The sequence below is a fragment of the Macrobrachium rosenbergii genome, chromosome 23 (genome assembly GCF_040412425.1).
Source record: "Macrobrachium rosenbergii isolate ZJJX-2024 chromosome 23, ASM4041242v1, whole genome shotgun sequence".
Taxonomy (NCBI): Eukaryota; Metazoa; Arthropoda; class Malacostraca; order Decapoda; family Palaemonidae; genus Macrobrachium; species Macrobrachium rosenbergii.
The window spans coordinates 9,888,250-9,904,576 of record NC_089763.1 but is presented as its reverse complement, the minus strand read 5'-3'; the positions used below and the strand labels follow the sequence as shown (position 1 = coordinate 9,904,576).

The window sequence follows — 16,327 nt, the reverse complement described above, 5'->3', positions numbered from 1 at the left end:
GAATAGCTCTGTGGAAGAGTATGAAATTTCTATTAGCTTTATTTGATGGAGAAAAACATAATAACAGGCTGGACTAACAAGTACTGAATTTCTTACCCTCATATGCGATTACTCAGACCAGTTTAGAAAAAATATATTGTAAGAAATCGTGTGATCACTTGAATTACATTCTTTGCGAATACGTCATAATTCATGATGGTTGTTCCATGAAAATTCTCTCGAGAACCAGATCGAAGCTTTTTGAACCATTCATTAAAATGAAAACAAAACAAACCAAAATATTAAACCAAATAGTTTCATAAACCAAGGCTTTGTATAATCATTCATCGAGCCCACACTATGGACTTTACTAGTATCAACTTCTTCTATAGGCTTGCTTGTGCAGTCCATAATATTCTAGAACCATGAAATGAAGTATAATTCTAGAAATGGTACAGTATTTCTAGATCAGTGGAGTCTATGTGGGAAAAATGTCAACCCATATAGTGTCTTTAAACGGGCTTAATGTTTGTTGCCTCTCAAACTGTATCTGTTCTGCCTATACCCGATGGTTGTCTATCTTTGTACTTTCTTCTAAATGCAGCCTAAGAAGGCTCTGTCAAACCTTGCAATTTAGAGGGAATAGAGGTTTAGGGGTAAATATAATACACGAGAACCAAACTGAAGAAACGTTTTATTTCTGATAGTTTATACAAAAGTTACATGATATGAATGTATTATCTGGTGGAACACCCTTCCCAATGAGGCACCAATGTGTTGTAAGAAGGTACAACGTATGTTTTGCGATCAGCGAAGTTGCTTTCGCATTGTGGTCAGTAACTGGATGTGGGGTGACCGTCACTGAAGCCTTTGTTATACTCTGTCGAAGAAAGGTGCTGCTTGTTTCATTATGAGAATGTGTTATGTATGTAAATATACACGTAAATAATTAGTGAAATGAGAGAAATCGAATCTGTGTGACCGGAATCCGCCCATCAACAAGAAATCGCCTTTACTAATTTGGTTATAATACGAGAACAGGGGAAGGGTTGTCTGGACGTCAACACCATCAGTTTTTTTTTTTTTTGTAATTCTTCGTTTTATAAAATTCTTTTTCTGGTAGATTTACATCCATATATACAATATAGTCTCGTAATGAAAGAAAAGAAAACCTTTTAAAAGCCGAGAGCATAAGAGGGAATCGTCGTAATACCTTTCCAGAGTACTGACCACACCTAAACTCGCTTAATCTGCGATCTCAAACAGCAGTGGCGTCTGCTTAACCGCCGATAGTGACGCAAATGAAGGTTATTCTATCAAATATATACATATTATGTAGCTTGTGTGGTTGTGATAAAATCTGATCGCATAGGGATACGCCTTATACGATCAGCATTATTTATTTAGCCTTGCTGGTAGAGGATATGACCACCGGTTATGCCACTTCACAAAGGAATATGTCTTGGAACTCCCAGTATCTAGAGGTTGACGCACCAACGCCAAATCAAATCGCCTTAATTACAATTATATTGTTTCCACAAAATTTACTATTCCTAAAACATTTCTGCCACCAACAAATGTCTTCTTTATAAAATCACGCATGAAATCCACCTTGAATGGTATTAATTGCATAGAAAAATATTTCAACAACGATCACCATCTCAAGTACTCCTGCCATCGTCGTATGATGCGATTTGTTTTTCTTCTCTTCGTCTTGGAATGACGACGTCCAATGGAAAACAACAAAGATGGCTGCTTGCGATCGCTGCTGGAAGTCCTCTCGGCTTTTTATTTCAGTCAATTTGGACGATATACTATATTATTTCCAATTTCAGTCTCATAGAGTGGACTCATAAAATAGTACGATTTATTTAGTCTCATAAAAATGTCCCTTTAGGTGCCGTAGATTTCTAAATTGGGAGAGTGAACAGGCAGTCGGGTGGTCACCCTCTTGTTTGATGTTACGCCGAAATGTCGAAATAAAACAGACTTTTCTCAGTAAATAGCCCACTTTTTTCTCATTTAATATCGTATATATGAATACCTATAAACAAAACTGCTACTTCATAATGACAAGGTTTGGACTTATTTCATTAGGCTGCATTTAGGAGGTACAAAGATCGATAACCATCGGGTATAAGGAAGATGATATACATTAGTTTGAGAAGAAAGAAGCAATTAGGCCAGTTTAAAAGACACATCTCGCCTGCCATTTTTCCTGCATATAGACTAGTTTAGTTCAGCAATACTGTACCATTTCTAGAATGACAGTTCATTTCCTAATTGCAGAATATTATGGCCTAGACATACAAGTCTCTAGAGAAGTTGAGACCAGCTCCTAGTGGGCCTGATGAACAGTTATGCAAAAACTTAGTTTGTAATGACTATTTGCTTTAATATATTTTCTGTTAGGTTTGTTTTTGTTTTGCTGAATAGATGATAACCCAGATTCCTTTGTACTACAATAATCTTTCGGCAGTTACATAAAATCTTATGCGTTAATAAGTTTTGATTTCTTATCTCGTGTTTTTGCATGCATATGATATGAACTTTATGTAATTAAATAAGTATGGGCTTTAAAATGGCACTCTGTCGGAAACAAAAGGGCAACATTAGTACAACATGGTACTTGTGATCCGCAGAAAACATTCATTCATTTTCGTAGTCAGCAAAGAAACACTCTTACTTTGTACAAGTACTACTGGCAATAGGGCTGTGTCGGCAAACTCAGTACACGAGAATATTGAAACGTCATTAGAAAATAATATTAAAAGCACAGAGGAAGTACTGTAACATTTAACTATTATGGTTAATACGAAAAAATGTTCGAACGATTATGGGGAAAAGAAACATTGAGAGGGGAAATAAACTTGGCAATTCGAAAAAAGACGAAAACTTGCAGCCATACTCCTCATAACGTCTAGATAGACTCATATGTGTTGAAATAATACTGATCAGAATAAGAGGGAGAAGACCTCGTACCGATAAACGCACACACACACACACACACATATATATATATATATATATATATAGAAAGAGAGAGATAGTAAACTTATATTGGAATGAAAAGCAAAAGACGAAATGCAGCAGCGATCACGAACCATCTTTGTTTCAATTGGATGTATTCAAGACGAAGAGAAGAAAATAAAATCGCATCGCCACGACGATGGTAAGTACTTGAGATGGTGATCGCTATGAATGCTTTTATGCAATTAATATAATCTGCTGCGGATTTATGTGATTTTATAAAGAGAAGACATTTGTTGGTGGTAGAAATGTTTGGGAATAGTAAATTTGGCAGGAAGTAATATAATTGTAATTTAAGGCGATTTTGATTTGCGTTGGTGCGTCAAATCTTAGATACTGTAGGAGTTCCAAGACATATTCCTTTGTAGAGTGGCATAACCGAGTGGTCATATCACTCTACCAGCAAGGCCCCTAAATAAATAAATACTGATCATATAAGGCGTATCCCTATACGATCGGAATTTTTTCACAGCCGCACAAGAAAGCTACATAATATGTATATTATTTGATAGAATAACCTTCATTTTATGTCACTATCGGCGATTTAAGCAGACGCCACTGCTGTTTTGAGATCAGTGAAGTTACAGGTTTGGGTGGTCAGTACTTGGAAAGGTGACCTCCGCCACTCAATCCCTCTGTATGTCTCTCTCTCTCGGCTTTAAAAAGGTTTCTTTTTCTTTCATTATAGAGACTATTGTGTATATGGATGTAAATCTACAAGAAAAATTTTATAAAACGAAGAATTACAAAAAAAAAAAAACTGACGTCGGTTGACGTCGAACCCTTCCCCGTTCTCGTATTATAAGCAAGTGGTAAAGGCGATTTCTTGTTGATGCGGTGATTCCAGTCCACCAGAATTCAGTTCCTCTCATTTTACTAATTATTTACGTGTATATTTACATACATAACAAATTCTCATAATGAAACTAAGCAACGCTTTTCATACGAGAGCATAAAACAAGGCTTCGGTGACGGTCACCCATCCAGTTACTGACTACAATTCCAATGCAGCTTTTCTAACTGCTGATCGCAAAAACATATGCGTCTACCTAGACATTACGATGAGAGTGGCAGCTTGGCTGCATGTCTATGTCTTTTTTCAGTTTGCTAAGTTAATTTTCTCGCAGACTTGTCTAAAAGTGGTCATCTGGAAGTACAAATTTACAATAAAGGATTTATTTTTTTAATGAGAATCATCAACAGATTTTCCACCTTTCAATCTTTGTTCAACATTTGCTGTTGGTGACATCGACATTAAAAGCGTTCCTTGATACGTATTTTCACATTATGTTACAAAAGATGGTTTATTACTACTTGTTTACCAATTTAACATGACTTATTAGGCCTCGCGCGATTACAAAGTTCTTGTAACGCTAGCCCGTACGCGACTTATGCCGTGGAGGAAAAGTTGTCTGGTATGAAAGTTTCTTTGTAAAATCGATATGTCCCAACTATAACTGATAAAGGTTTGGTTTGTTTTATGATGCTGCAAATTATTGAATTTTTTTCCTAAAGCAATCAGGAAATCTTTGCAAGGCTTAGAAATAATAGAAAAAGTGACGAACGAAATTTTTAAGGAAAATCGTAGACTTTTTTTTTTTTTAAATAATCACTAAAAATATAATAATTAGGTTTGTGAGTCTATTTTGACATGTAAATTGTGTGGGAATACAAATTTCACATCGAATGAACTGTTTTGGTTATAAATGTGTTTGCTAATTAGCTGTTACTGATTAAAAATGCTAATTTTACGGAGTGCAATTTTCAGATTTTCCGACCTACTTATGTTGACGTTTCTGTATCGTACCTGGCAAGGAATAACGATAGAAAAAAATAAAGGTGGCATTAGAAAGCTGAATAAATCTCCTATAAAACGTACAAAATAAAGATATATGTATTAAGTTGGAATAAAACTGAACAATTCGTCGTTAGATTACGGACAATCTTTTTTTCTCTCTTTCTACGAAAATATGTGGCAACTATTATAGAAACGTTGATATTTTTGTTTTGCTGTTCAGCACGATAAAGTGCAAAGAATGGCTGTCCGACAATATATAATACATGCAACATTGAAGTTATTTATAAGCGCACAAAAATTATCTACGCATGCATATAATCCGGCCGAACTTACGGCGTTCAACGTTCAACGCTGACATTTTCGTAATTACTCAGTAACAAATAATGCTAGAAAAAGTGAAAACTGCGATGGAAAGCTGAATAAATTTCCTACATTATATAATACCCAAAATTAATGTGTTGTCGGTAAATAGTTGAGCAATTGAAGCCAAAGATGTTTTGTTTCACGTACAGTCAATTGTTCAAGCAAAGATTTTTATATAGAAACGTTGATATTTTTACATTTGCCGTTCAGCGTTCAGTTTCGATAAAGTACAAAGAATGTGGCCGTTCGAATGATATATAAATACATGCACACTGAAGTTATTTCTACAGATACACAAACAGGCGTACAAAAATTATTCACGCACTCGTAAACTCCTAGGTTAACTACGCGGCTCGACTGGTTCTCGCGGTCATATTTACGCTACATTTTTCGTAATTACCGGTAACGTATAACGCAAAGAAAATATTGAAAATTGCAATGGAAAGCTGGAATAAATTTGCCATAAATAGCCTACGTAAAAGCAATATGTCTTCAGAAAAAAATTGAGCAATTGAAGCTGAAAGACGGAAAATGTTGTTGAAAGGCAGAAATATATGTGTGCAATTTACGAGAAAGAAACGTTGCTATTTTTTACATTCAGAGGTTTAACCTGTGAAAATGGCCAGTTTCCTGTTTACGTTTTCTTTGTAGGCCTATGTACAAGATCTGCCCGCAATGGCGCAGTCCTCGTCTTCTTTCGGATGATTTTGTGAATTTCCGAAAATAACTTTCTTCTACGAATGGCGCGAATTATGTCATCGGAGCACTTACGGCGAAAATTTATAGACGCGGTTTCCGTCATCGATCACCAGAGGTGTGTGTGTGTGTGTGTGTGTGTGTGTGTGTACACATACATTATATATATACGCTTGGTGTTTCTTTAGAAAGTCGAAGGCAAAAACAGGGAATAAAGGTAATTTTAGTTCAGACGCAGGAAAGTACCTTAACACTCGGGGAAGTCTTGAGATAGATAGATAGATAGATAGATAGGATAGATAGACAGACAGATAGATGTGTACGTATGTATGTATGTCAAACCGCCAAAGTCCTTTATGTAACAACACCACGCGCCTCTTTGCGGTTTCTAAATTACAGGGAGATCTATCTCAGCCGAATTCAGTACTAACAAGAATAACACATTAATTTTATTAATGAATAGTACCACAATTAAGTACTTCCACTTACTGAACAGTCCCTATAGACATGGGCTCAGATCGTAAGTCTGTGAGATACGACGAGAGGAACGCGCCTCTCTCTCTCTCTCTCTCTCTCTCTCTCTCTCTCTCTCTCTCTCTCTCTCATTTATATATATATATATATATATATATATATATATATATATATATATATATATATATATACATCTTACTACATAGTATAATCATGGTTGATTTTAGACCTTAGAGTGACTCCAATACTCAAGTTTACCTGATCAAATTATATTCACCATTCAAGCAACTTATGATCACGGGAAAATGAAATAAGATGGAAGGACATTGAAAAACACGTGCTGAATTTAACCTTAAAATTAATTTAATAGCCAGCTGTTAAAACATATCGGGAACAGGCAACATATAAGAAATAAATGAAACGGGTTACAACTGAAAGGCACTCAAACTAACCAAATTACAAGGTCTAAAGAATAAGAGTAATAGCCTTCAAAGCATATACACACACACACACACACACACAACACGACACCAAACAACTGGACTAACTGCACAAAAAATAGGGCAAAAGCTGCTCCTTCCTCTGCATTCGAGTTTTATTGTGGAAATGAGACGACACAATCACTGTGAACACAGACCTGACTTATAAACTTCAAATCAACACAAAACTTCTGAAGCTAATTCTTAAGTTTATCAAAAATAAACTAAAAGCACAGACCTGACTTACAAATTTCCTTAAATCAACATAAAACTTCAAGCTAATTCTTAAGCCCGTTATCAAAAATAAAACTAAAGCGCAATATTCTGGAACCTCTACATATCTGTTAAACGTAGTGAATCAATGGTGGTCGTATCTGGGTGAGGGCGTCCAGAAAGTAGGTGGTCCGAGCTTCTATTACATCTTGGATGACTTTAGAATTACTATATGCTGGCCTGGCAGTGGCTCTTCGCTGCAGGTGCATTTATGCTGACTTTGGAAATTTGCTCAGTTGGATATGGAGAGCTATTTGATCATGATCTCTCGAACATTGAACTGATGCCGCCGGAAGTGCCCAGGTTCTGGTGAGGTGAGTGTGTGTGTGTGTGGGTGACTTCCCATGGTATATTAACCGGGTAGACTCATGCAGCAGGATTGCATTAAGAGATCTGGGTCTGTTTAGTTAGTAGTGAAGTGTTAGAAGATCGCCACTGGAAAATCTGTTATTTGTCGTTATAGAAAGTGAGTACCATGATTTATGAACACTTATCTCTTTACAGACATTGTTTTTGATAGGAAGACCTAATAGCGCTGTAGTGAAATTGATCGATGTCTACCTGATGAATTTTCCAATGTACTTCTTCAGTGTGCATTTTTCTGTTTTGAAAATGTATGTTAATCAACACCATTTCAGGTTTTAATATAATGATGTTTTTTTTCAAGAGGAATTCGAGTTTCATTCTGAGAGGACAAATTTTTGGGAAGTGGTGTTTCTACTGTACATATATATGACATATATTGTGGTCTAAAAGAACTATGACCTTATTACTTTGTTTGATGACTAGGTGTTATTCACTAGTATTGCTTGGTATAGAGAAACTGATCGATGTCTACATAATGAATTTTCCGATTTGTGCATATATTCGTTTTGAATATATATCATTAACACCATCTCAGGTTTTAATGTATCGATATATTTCTTCAACAGAATTCTCGAGTATTTGAAGTGGTGTTCTTACTCTTACATACCATATGACATATATTGTGGTCTAGAATGATCTTATTACCTTGTTTGATGACCATAATTATTCACTAGCATTGCTTATGAAACGGTATTTCCTTGTAATGTTTTCCATTGATAAGCGTGAATCAAATATGCGAACCGGAAGAAGACATCGCCTCTCTCGACGTAGAGTATGTTTACAAACGTGCCAGTGGATGAAACCATTGACCTGATGCTTGACCGCAAATACCTCTCCAATCGAGAACCACTACCAATACCGGAGAGGACATTAAAATCAATGTTGGTAGCCTGCACCAAAGAAGCCCCTTTCCTCTCACACAAGGGTGAATTATTTAGGCAGTGTTGCGGTATAGCAATGGGGTCTCCGCTGGGAGTCCTTTTTGCTAATATTTATATGGACCATGTCGAAACCACAACCTTTACCAGTCATCAAAAACCACACATACAGGCAAGGTATATTGATGATATTTTTATCACAACGAAAGACGAAATGAAGCCGTAAAATTAGCCCAAGAACTTAAGAATAATTCCTCCTTAAATTTTACTGTCGAATTCAGCAGAGAGAAAACTCTGCCTTTCTTGGACATCCTCGTAATCCAAAATGGGTAACGGTTTGACACCCAAGTCTACACGAAGACAACAAACGCTGGGCGATGGCTCAATGCACGTGGGGAGTGCTCATTAGCCTACAAGCGGTCGGTGGTTGATGCTTATATCAAGAGAGCTATAACCTACTGCTCCACGTGGCGGGTGACTCGCCTGGAAATCGAGAGATAAACTAATGCAAGACGTAAGAAGGAGAATTGAACAATTCTACAAGAGTGAAACCAAAACAATATGTGACGATGATAAAAACATCACAATTTATCATCGGACTGAATATAGCGTAAGATTTGAAGAGGAGAAGAAGGCGGTTACCAGCATAATCAACAGAGCCCCCTTCGAACGGGCTCAAGTTCGCCTCTATTGCAAACCTAATTTGACTGCTTCCCTCGTATTGAGGAACAACACCAACCAGGACCAAAACAAAGATAGTGCCAACGTCGTTTACCGTTTTACTTGCCCTGAGAGGATGTGCCAGTCCTCCGAAAAAACGCACGTTGGACACACTTCTACAACAATAAAAAGACGTCTACAGGCCCTTCGTAATAACGGAGCCATCCACCAACATTACGTCGATCATCACATCGAAAACCGACAACTCAGGAACTAGTGGAGAATACCAACATCTGTACGGAGCAAAATCTCCACCGACTAAATCATGGCAGAATCGGTCTGCATTTTATTACAAAGACCGACCCTGAACCGCCAACTGCAAGCAGAGAGATCGCTCCTATCTTGTAGGCGGCTAATATCATCCAACACCGGAAGAGCAAACAACTCAAGTAATGGCAACAACTTTTCTTGAATTACGTCTCCCTCGCGCGCGCTCTTTCCATCACTTTCTCTCAATCGCCCCCGCCCCATCCCCGTCCCCGCCCACCTCCCTGTCCCTTCCCTTACCCTTCATCCTTTCCCCGTAATCCGTATCCCCTCACCCCTATTTAAATTTTCGTTTGTTGCCAAACAACCAGCACACGTGGTTTTTGTTTCCACTATTGTTCATCTAAAGAAATTTTGGTCATTGTAAATCTCTTTGTAATGTATTATTTTTGTACAACTTAAAATCAGTTAAAATCATCTTTGTAATTTACTTTTGTTGTATTTTATTTAAATGTATTTATTGTTAATGTTTTTGGACGCTACAATTCCGTCTGCACCATGTAATAAAACACGAGTACGCAGAGAAAATGTAGTAGCCTACACTCTGAAGAGGTCATGACAAGTGACAGAACAGCTGTGGTGTTGTGTTCCCAGTCATTGGAACAAAGAGTTAATCTTCGTTTCTTTATCCATCAACTACACTTTGAAGAACGTATAAGATTTAGAAAGCATTGTGAAACTAATAAAAAGTTGATCAACAATCGAGAAGCCATTGAATTCAACGAAATCTGCATACTAGAAAAACTTTGCCCCAAAAGCATATATATATATATATATATATATATATATATATATATATATATATATATATATATATATATATATATATATATATATATATATATATATATATATATATATATATATATATATATATATATATATATATATATATATATATATATATATATAATCCTTCAATTATCGAGATTAATAGAGCCAAGGGTCCGTCAGATAATGGCGAGATACTTTCCTCACCTAATCTTGTCAATACCACATAATTATATACTTTCAATATGCTTATAAACAACAGCCATTGCACTTTAAACTGAAAACTTTATGCAAGAGCCAATTATCTATCATTTTTCCCCATATTGTAACAAAATATGCTTCATAAATACAGACAGTTCAGTAGGCAGGTAGCCTACCTGTGTTTACCCATGGCTTACCATGGTTTTTTGATAGTGTAGCTGCTGTGAGTCCTCAAAGGCGTTACTCTCATGGTCCCTTGAGGGATCCATAAGATAGACCAACCAATTTCAAAGAATCCTCTTCTAGTTGGTCTCGGCCAGTATACAGCAGTGTACGTTGAATCTGATGCAGTATAGGACTCAAGAGGGCTTTTTCACTTGTCTACAGCAACTGCCAAGGTTCAATTCCTATTCTCAACCTGCAGATTTTGCAATTGTGCATCATACATCAGCTATTATTGTGTCAACCACGCACTCTGCGCGAGACTGTTTATCCATTACCCTCTAAGTCTGCGTAACTGTAAGACTTGTCATTCCTTTCATCAGACTACAAGCTCCTAGATCATAATTTGGTTGTCACTGAAGTACCAAACAAAGAAGGAAGTGCATAGTTTTAAGTTCCATTGAAAAGTTGTAGCTGGTAGCTTATTTCATGAATGTCGAAAGCCAGCGCCGATAGTGGCGTAACATCTTCCACAAGGTGAGAATTAGGTTTGATTCGAGTGTTTATGGTGCATTCTTAGCCGACAAACAATGTGTAATTATATTGAAGTAATAATTTTAAAACAGTGTAGTTGTTGAAGATCATTGTTATATGATCTTTTATATTAATAGTTATCTTGGGCATACTTAGTACATGTGCTAGGCTACTTCACTTTTGTTTTAATTAATAGTAGCCTAACCATTTATATACACTACTGCCAATAGTGGTGTACGTTCACCCGTAACCAGCTTTTGACTGCTCAACTTCCAAACCTTGGTATTAAGTAAACCAATTGGTTAATTTTAGTACTTAATTACTGAACTCAATAGTTTTTGTGATAATGCTCCTCAATTATCATTAATATCAGGGAACTTGTATCAGATTATATGATGTTTTCCTTCACGGACCTACAGTAAATCCTCCGTGTTCGTGGGGGATACATTCCAGATGAGACTGCGCAGCAAAGCAGAGGAGTTACATCTCCTCTGAGGACGCCTCTTCACCTTCAGGAGGTGCTTCAGGAGGCACTTCTTCAGCGAATTGGGAGGCACTACTTCAGACGATTGGGGAGGCATTTCTTCAGGCGAGTCGAGAGGCACTACTTCAGGCGATTTGGGAGGCTTTGGAGGGCCCTTCTTCATCTGTATGATGAACATGTTGATAGGCAGCTGCTGTCGCTGCTTCTTCATGGTGGTGAGGGCTTGATTATGGGGCTCCAATGCCGAATCAAGGATGTTTGAAAATTTTAATTAAGGAGCGTTCCATATAACGATAAATTTTAAGGAGCGGTCCATATAAAGGTCCCATGAAGAAACAAACTCCTGCGTATCCTTGATCATTCTCCTAACTTGCGACAGACGTTCCTCCCCTTCCTGCTCCTCCCCTGAACCTGGCGTATCTTCTTCCTCGCTGGCAGACTTCGTCAGGTCTTCCAAATCCTGGTCCTTCAGGGGGTCAGAGTGGGCATCAATGAGGGTGCCGACTTAATCCTCAGTGATGTCCTCGAAGCCTTCTCCACCTAGAATCCTCGCCAACCGGACTGACTTATTAATGGCTGAATGTTGAATTTCTTCAGGAGAGAAGCCCTGTAATTGTGAACAGACTCCGACCACAAATTGTTCCAGCATGCGTTCATGGTCTCCTTCTATGTGTCCTTCAACGATTGGTCGATGATGGACAGACACGTGGCAATCGAGATTTTACACCAATAGTCTTTTAGGGTAAATTCACTGTCTTTGTCCATTGCATTCACAAGGTGCTGGAGGGAGTTCCCAGTGTAGAGTGCCTTGAAGGCACGGATCACACTGTGGTCCATAGGCTGGAGGAGAGAGGTGGTGTTGTGCAGGAGGAACTTGAGCTGGACTCCCTTGTAATAAAGATCGAGAAGGTGGCCACCAGCATTATCCATGATCAGCAACACCTTGAACTCCATGCCCAAGTCGCTCAGGTAATGCCTAACTTGAGGGATGAAGCTCTGATGGAACCAGTACTTTGTATGGACTTTGATGATCCAAGCCTTAGGGTTATGCATCCAGAACACAGACAGCAATGCCCTGTTCTTATTCTTGAGGGCCCTGGGGTTTGCAACCTTGTAAATGAGGCCTGGTTTGAGCATGAGGCCAGCCGCATTCCCACACATTAGGAAGGCAACCCTATCCTTCTGGGCCTTGAATTGCGTCGCACCGATCGCGGTCTCTTTCGAGCACGTGTGTGTGTTCGTCATCCATCGGAGGGGACAAGACGAAAACAAGAGCATCCCGTTTTCTCTCTCTCAAGGAACGCAACTTCTACCATACAATATTTCCGTCTCTTTCTCCCTAACCATTGTTGTCTCGATTTATGTACAATCACCACTACTTGCATTGCCATGCAAGCATTCTAATCATGTACTCATAATGTTCCACCGAATCTTCTGTATTAAACTGTACTGTATGTATGTTTCTGTTTGTGAAGATGCCAAACGTCTCGCCATTTCACATATATTATGCTACTGCATTGTATTCATTAATCTCTCTCGAATCTCATGCAATTGGCCAAATGTGGAATTTCCTGGCCTTTCCATTGATACATGTTTTATCACTGTACATTTATTATGTCTCTCACAATCGCCATCTGTTTGTCTGCCGACAAACACAGATGTCTGAAACATTACCTCTGTTTTGCCCTGTCTGTGTGTAAATGCTACTTTGTGGCTCGCACCAGCCAATAACAACTTCGAAGATTCTGTACATTCATTCAGTAAGGAACCACCAATAAACAAGTCAACACCCAGCCAGTGTGTCACTCAATCCCGTCCTTACAAATCCACAGGCTTTGGCTTCGTCTTTCATGAGGTATTTCTGGGAAGGCATCTTCCAGAAAAGGCCAGTCTCATCCATTTTGAACACCTGTTCTGAATAGTAGCCCTTCTCCTGGATAATTTTCTTGAAGGTCTCTGGATATTTCTTGGCTGCTTCAATGTCTGCAGAAGCTGATTCCCCAGGCAGAGAAACAGACTTTAGGTGGAACCGCTTTTGAAATCGGTGGAACCACCCCTTGCTGGCCTGGAAACCTTGAGACACTGATGATGGTCCTGCTTGGGGCTCCTCCTCCTCTTCTTCTTCTGCTTCTATAGGCGCTGGTTCATCGAAGCCTAAGAATTCTAATTCCCCTTCTTCATCACCTTCCTGTGCCTTTATGTCGCCGCCTTCCTCTGCCTGTACTATGTCGTCGCCTTCCGTAGCAGTCAATAACTGCTGGTTGAGTTGTTGCGCTTTCTCACAAATGATGTTGGAATTGAGGGGCACGTTCCTCTTCCGGCAGTTCTTTATCCAGAATGCCAGCGCAGATTCCATCTTCATGATTGTTTTATCCCGCACTCTCGCAGCTGTTTTTGCACTACCGAAGAAGCTCATTCTTACAGACTTTTGTGTCTCTGCCTCTTTCTTCTTTATGTACCTCACCGTGCTCTCATTAACATTAAAATGGCGGCCAACAGCAGTGAAACTTTTGCCCTCCTTTAACATATTGAGAACTTTCACCTGCTCCTCGAGTTTCATAACTGTCTTCTTTCTTTTAGGCTCTTTGCCAGAAGCCTTAGAAGGAGCAGGGCGTTTTTTAGTTGGCATTTTAGGGCCGATTACCACTGATACACTAAGATTAAGAACCCACATACAAAGATCCGCAATTTCATCCAATCAGAAGATGCTATGTACTACACTTGAACTGGGAAAGATGCTGTAGATGTGGTCTCCCAGAAATCCATGTTTGCGAGATGTCTTGAGTGTTCAGCCAATCAACGCCAAGTGAACAGCCAATGTACGCCAAGGAAAATTAATGGCGCTCCTGGATTGGCTGCTCTGCAGACGACAGCCAATAGTGTGTCGAGTATCACTGGTCCTGGGAAGACAACATCCCTGCATCTCGAATTCTTTGTATTTGCAGAGAGTTGGCTTGGGTGAAGCACCTTTTAAGAAAAACAAATATATGTTATTGAAATTTTGCTGTGTTTACATTAACATATTACAGTACTGTAATACTTGAAAATTTCCATCAAAAAATGTATTTACAATAGTCACACGAATGTATACTTAGCACGTTCATGAAAATACTATGTATCACGGGCGTAAACATAAGTACCCTGCTACTCCCGTTGTCTTACATATTTTAGATATGCTCTACGCACTACCTGTAGTACTATATATCATTCTAAAACACTTTATGTACATAATATTTAAAAATCATCTCACAGCAAAACATTTGATTAAATGTACAGTACTGTATGTGCAGAACATCAGTGTTAGTATACGTACATGCAATAGTACCGTGCATATACCGTAGCAGCAAAAGACCCAATATAACTCGGTTTATTGTTATCTCTCGTTTGTGCATGTTTTGCATGTGCGGTACTACAGAGTAAGAATATTTTTTTGAAATCGTGCATTAAGATGTCCTCTAAATGCTCTGCTTCTCCTAAGGCTTCTGGTAAAGAGCCTATGTGCCAGAGAGCGTTACAGTTAGTGACTGATTAGGAGAAAGTAGACATGACTGCTATGTTACAAGAGGGCAAAAGTCATGGAGAAGTATCAGCACATTATGGTGTGACATTAAGTGCAGTTGCCTGCATCGAGCACGAGTATGAACAAGGTAAAATACTTGGGGAGGCCATTCTTGGAGAAGAACACGCCGGCCTCTTTACTATCCCACCAACGGACCAGGATATGGAACAATTTCATGGTCTGTACAAATTTATTAAGCAAGTAAGGGGGTTGCAGACAATGATAAAGGCATTGGATAATAATGAAGAAAGGGCCACAAATATTTCCAATACCATTAATGAGAACATGCAGCCCTGCCGTACCACCTTCGTTGCCATGTTCACATATCTTAAAGTGATGGTGCCTCCTGAAACCCCTGACGAAGCGCCTCCTGAAGAAGGTGAAGAGGCGCCCCTCAGAGGAGATGTAACTCCTCTGCTTTGCTGTGCAGTCATATCTTCATCGTCATTCATCGTACTGCACAGCTAATTCATCATCATCATCTATAATCAACATTCATCACCTGTGTAGTATTACGTATTATTATTACTTAATTTGATCTTATTATTTAATATTACTATACTAGTATTATTTAATTTTATTACTATTATGTACTGTAGTTGGGTCCTAGGTTTCAGTAAGGGTACGGAAGGAGGAGACTACATATTTCCAGCAAAACTCAGGCAGAATATATCTACCTCCATTCCCGAGCAGAACCTATGTTTGGGCCAAAGCCCAAAAGTATCAGTTCCTAGTACCTCCCAGGTCAACTCTGCTGATGGAGAGGAGGAGTCTTTGCTTGGGGATGTCCCTTTTATTGGACATGAAGTGGATATTGCCAATGAAACTGCCCTGCTGAACCTGGAAGGACCAGGGACACAGCCTTCAGCTGTACATGAAAGAGATGCCTCAAAAGAAAATCTATCTCCCATGCAGCTATCAAATACTGAAGGGGATCCTAATAGGATCCACCTAACCACGTCTGAAGTATCTGTATCCTCTGAGGGGTATTGTAATTCATCCAGGACGTTTGTTCTTTGGTTGCTGGGCAGTCGCAGTATGGTTGCCGGGGCACAATCAGATTGTGCAAGCTCCACTAATAGGGAAATATTGTTGTTGCAGTTGCTCACTTCCGTGAGGAAATTATGAGCAGTATCTAGGATGTCCATGCTACTGAACGTCAGTATATCAGAGACATTATCCATGATTCCAAAGAGGAAATCGGGTCAGTCCTGGACATCAAATTAGATGCAAGTTGTAAGAATTTCTCAGCCATTAACTGAAAGAATGAAGTGGCTGCACAGTTTGCCCGGG

At 38.8% G+C, this 16,327-nt stretch overlaps 1 protein-coding gene across 1 annotated transcript; it reads right to left on the bottom strand.

The window, feature by feature from the left end:
- Window positions 1-12,141: 12,141 nt before the first annotated feature.
- LOC136851006 (tigger transposable element-derived protein 1-like) lies at window positions 12,142-12,612 on the bottom strand. Its single transcript, XM_067124980.1, has one exon. It carries the CDS (start codon window positions 12,610-12,612, stop codon window positions 12,142-12,144), a length of 471 nt encoding a protein of 156 aa, XP_066981081.1.
- Window positions 12,613-16,327: the final 3,715 nt, after the last annotated feature.

Bases quoted from the DNA above. Each gene is read 5' to 3' on its own strand.
- LOC136851006 (XM_067124980.1), bottom strand. From the start codon at position 12,612: ATGCTCAAACCAGGCCTCATTTACAAGGTTGCAAACCCCAGGGCCCTC.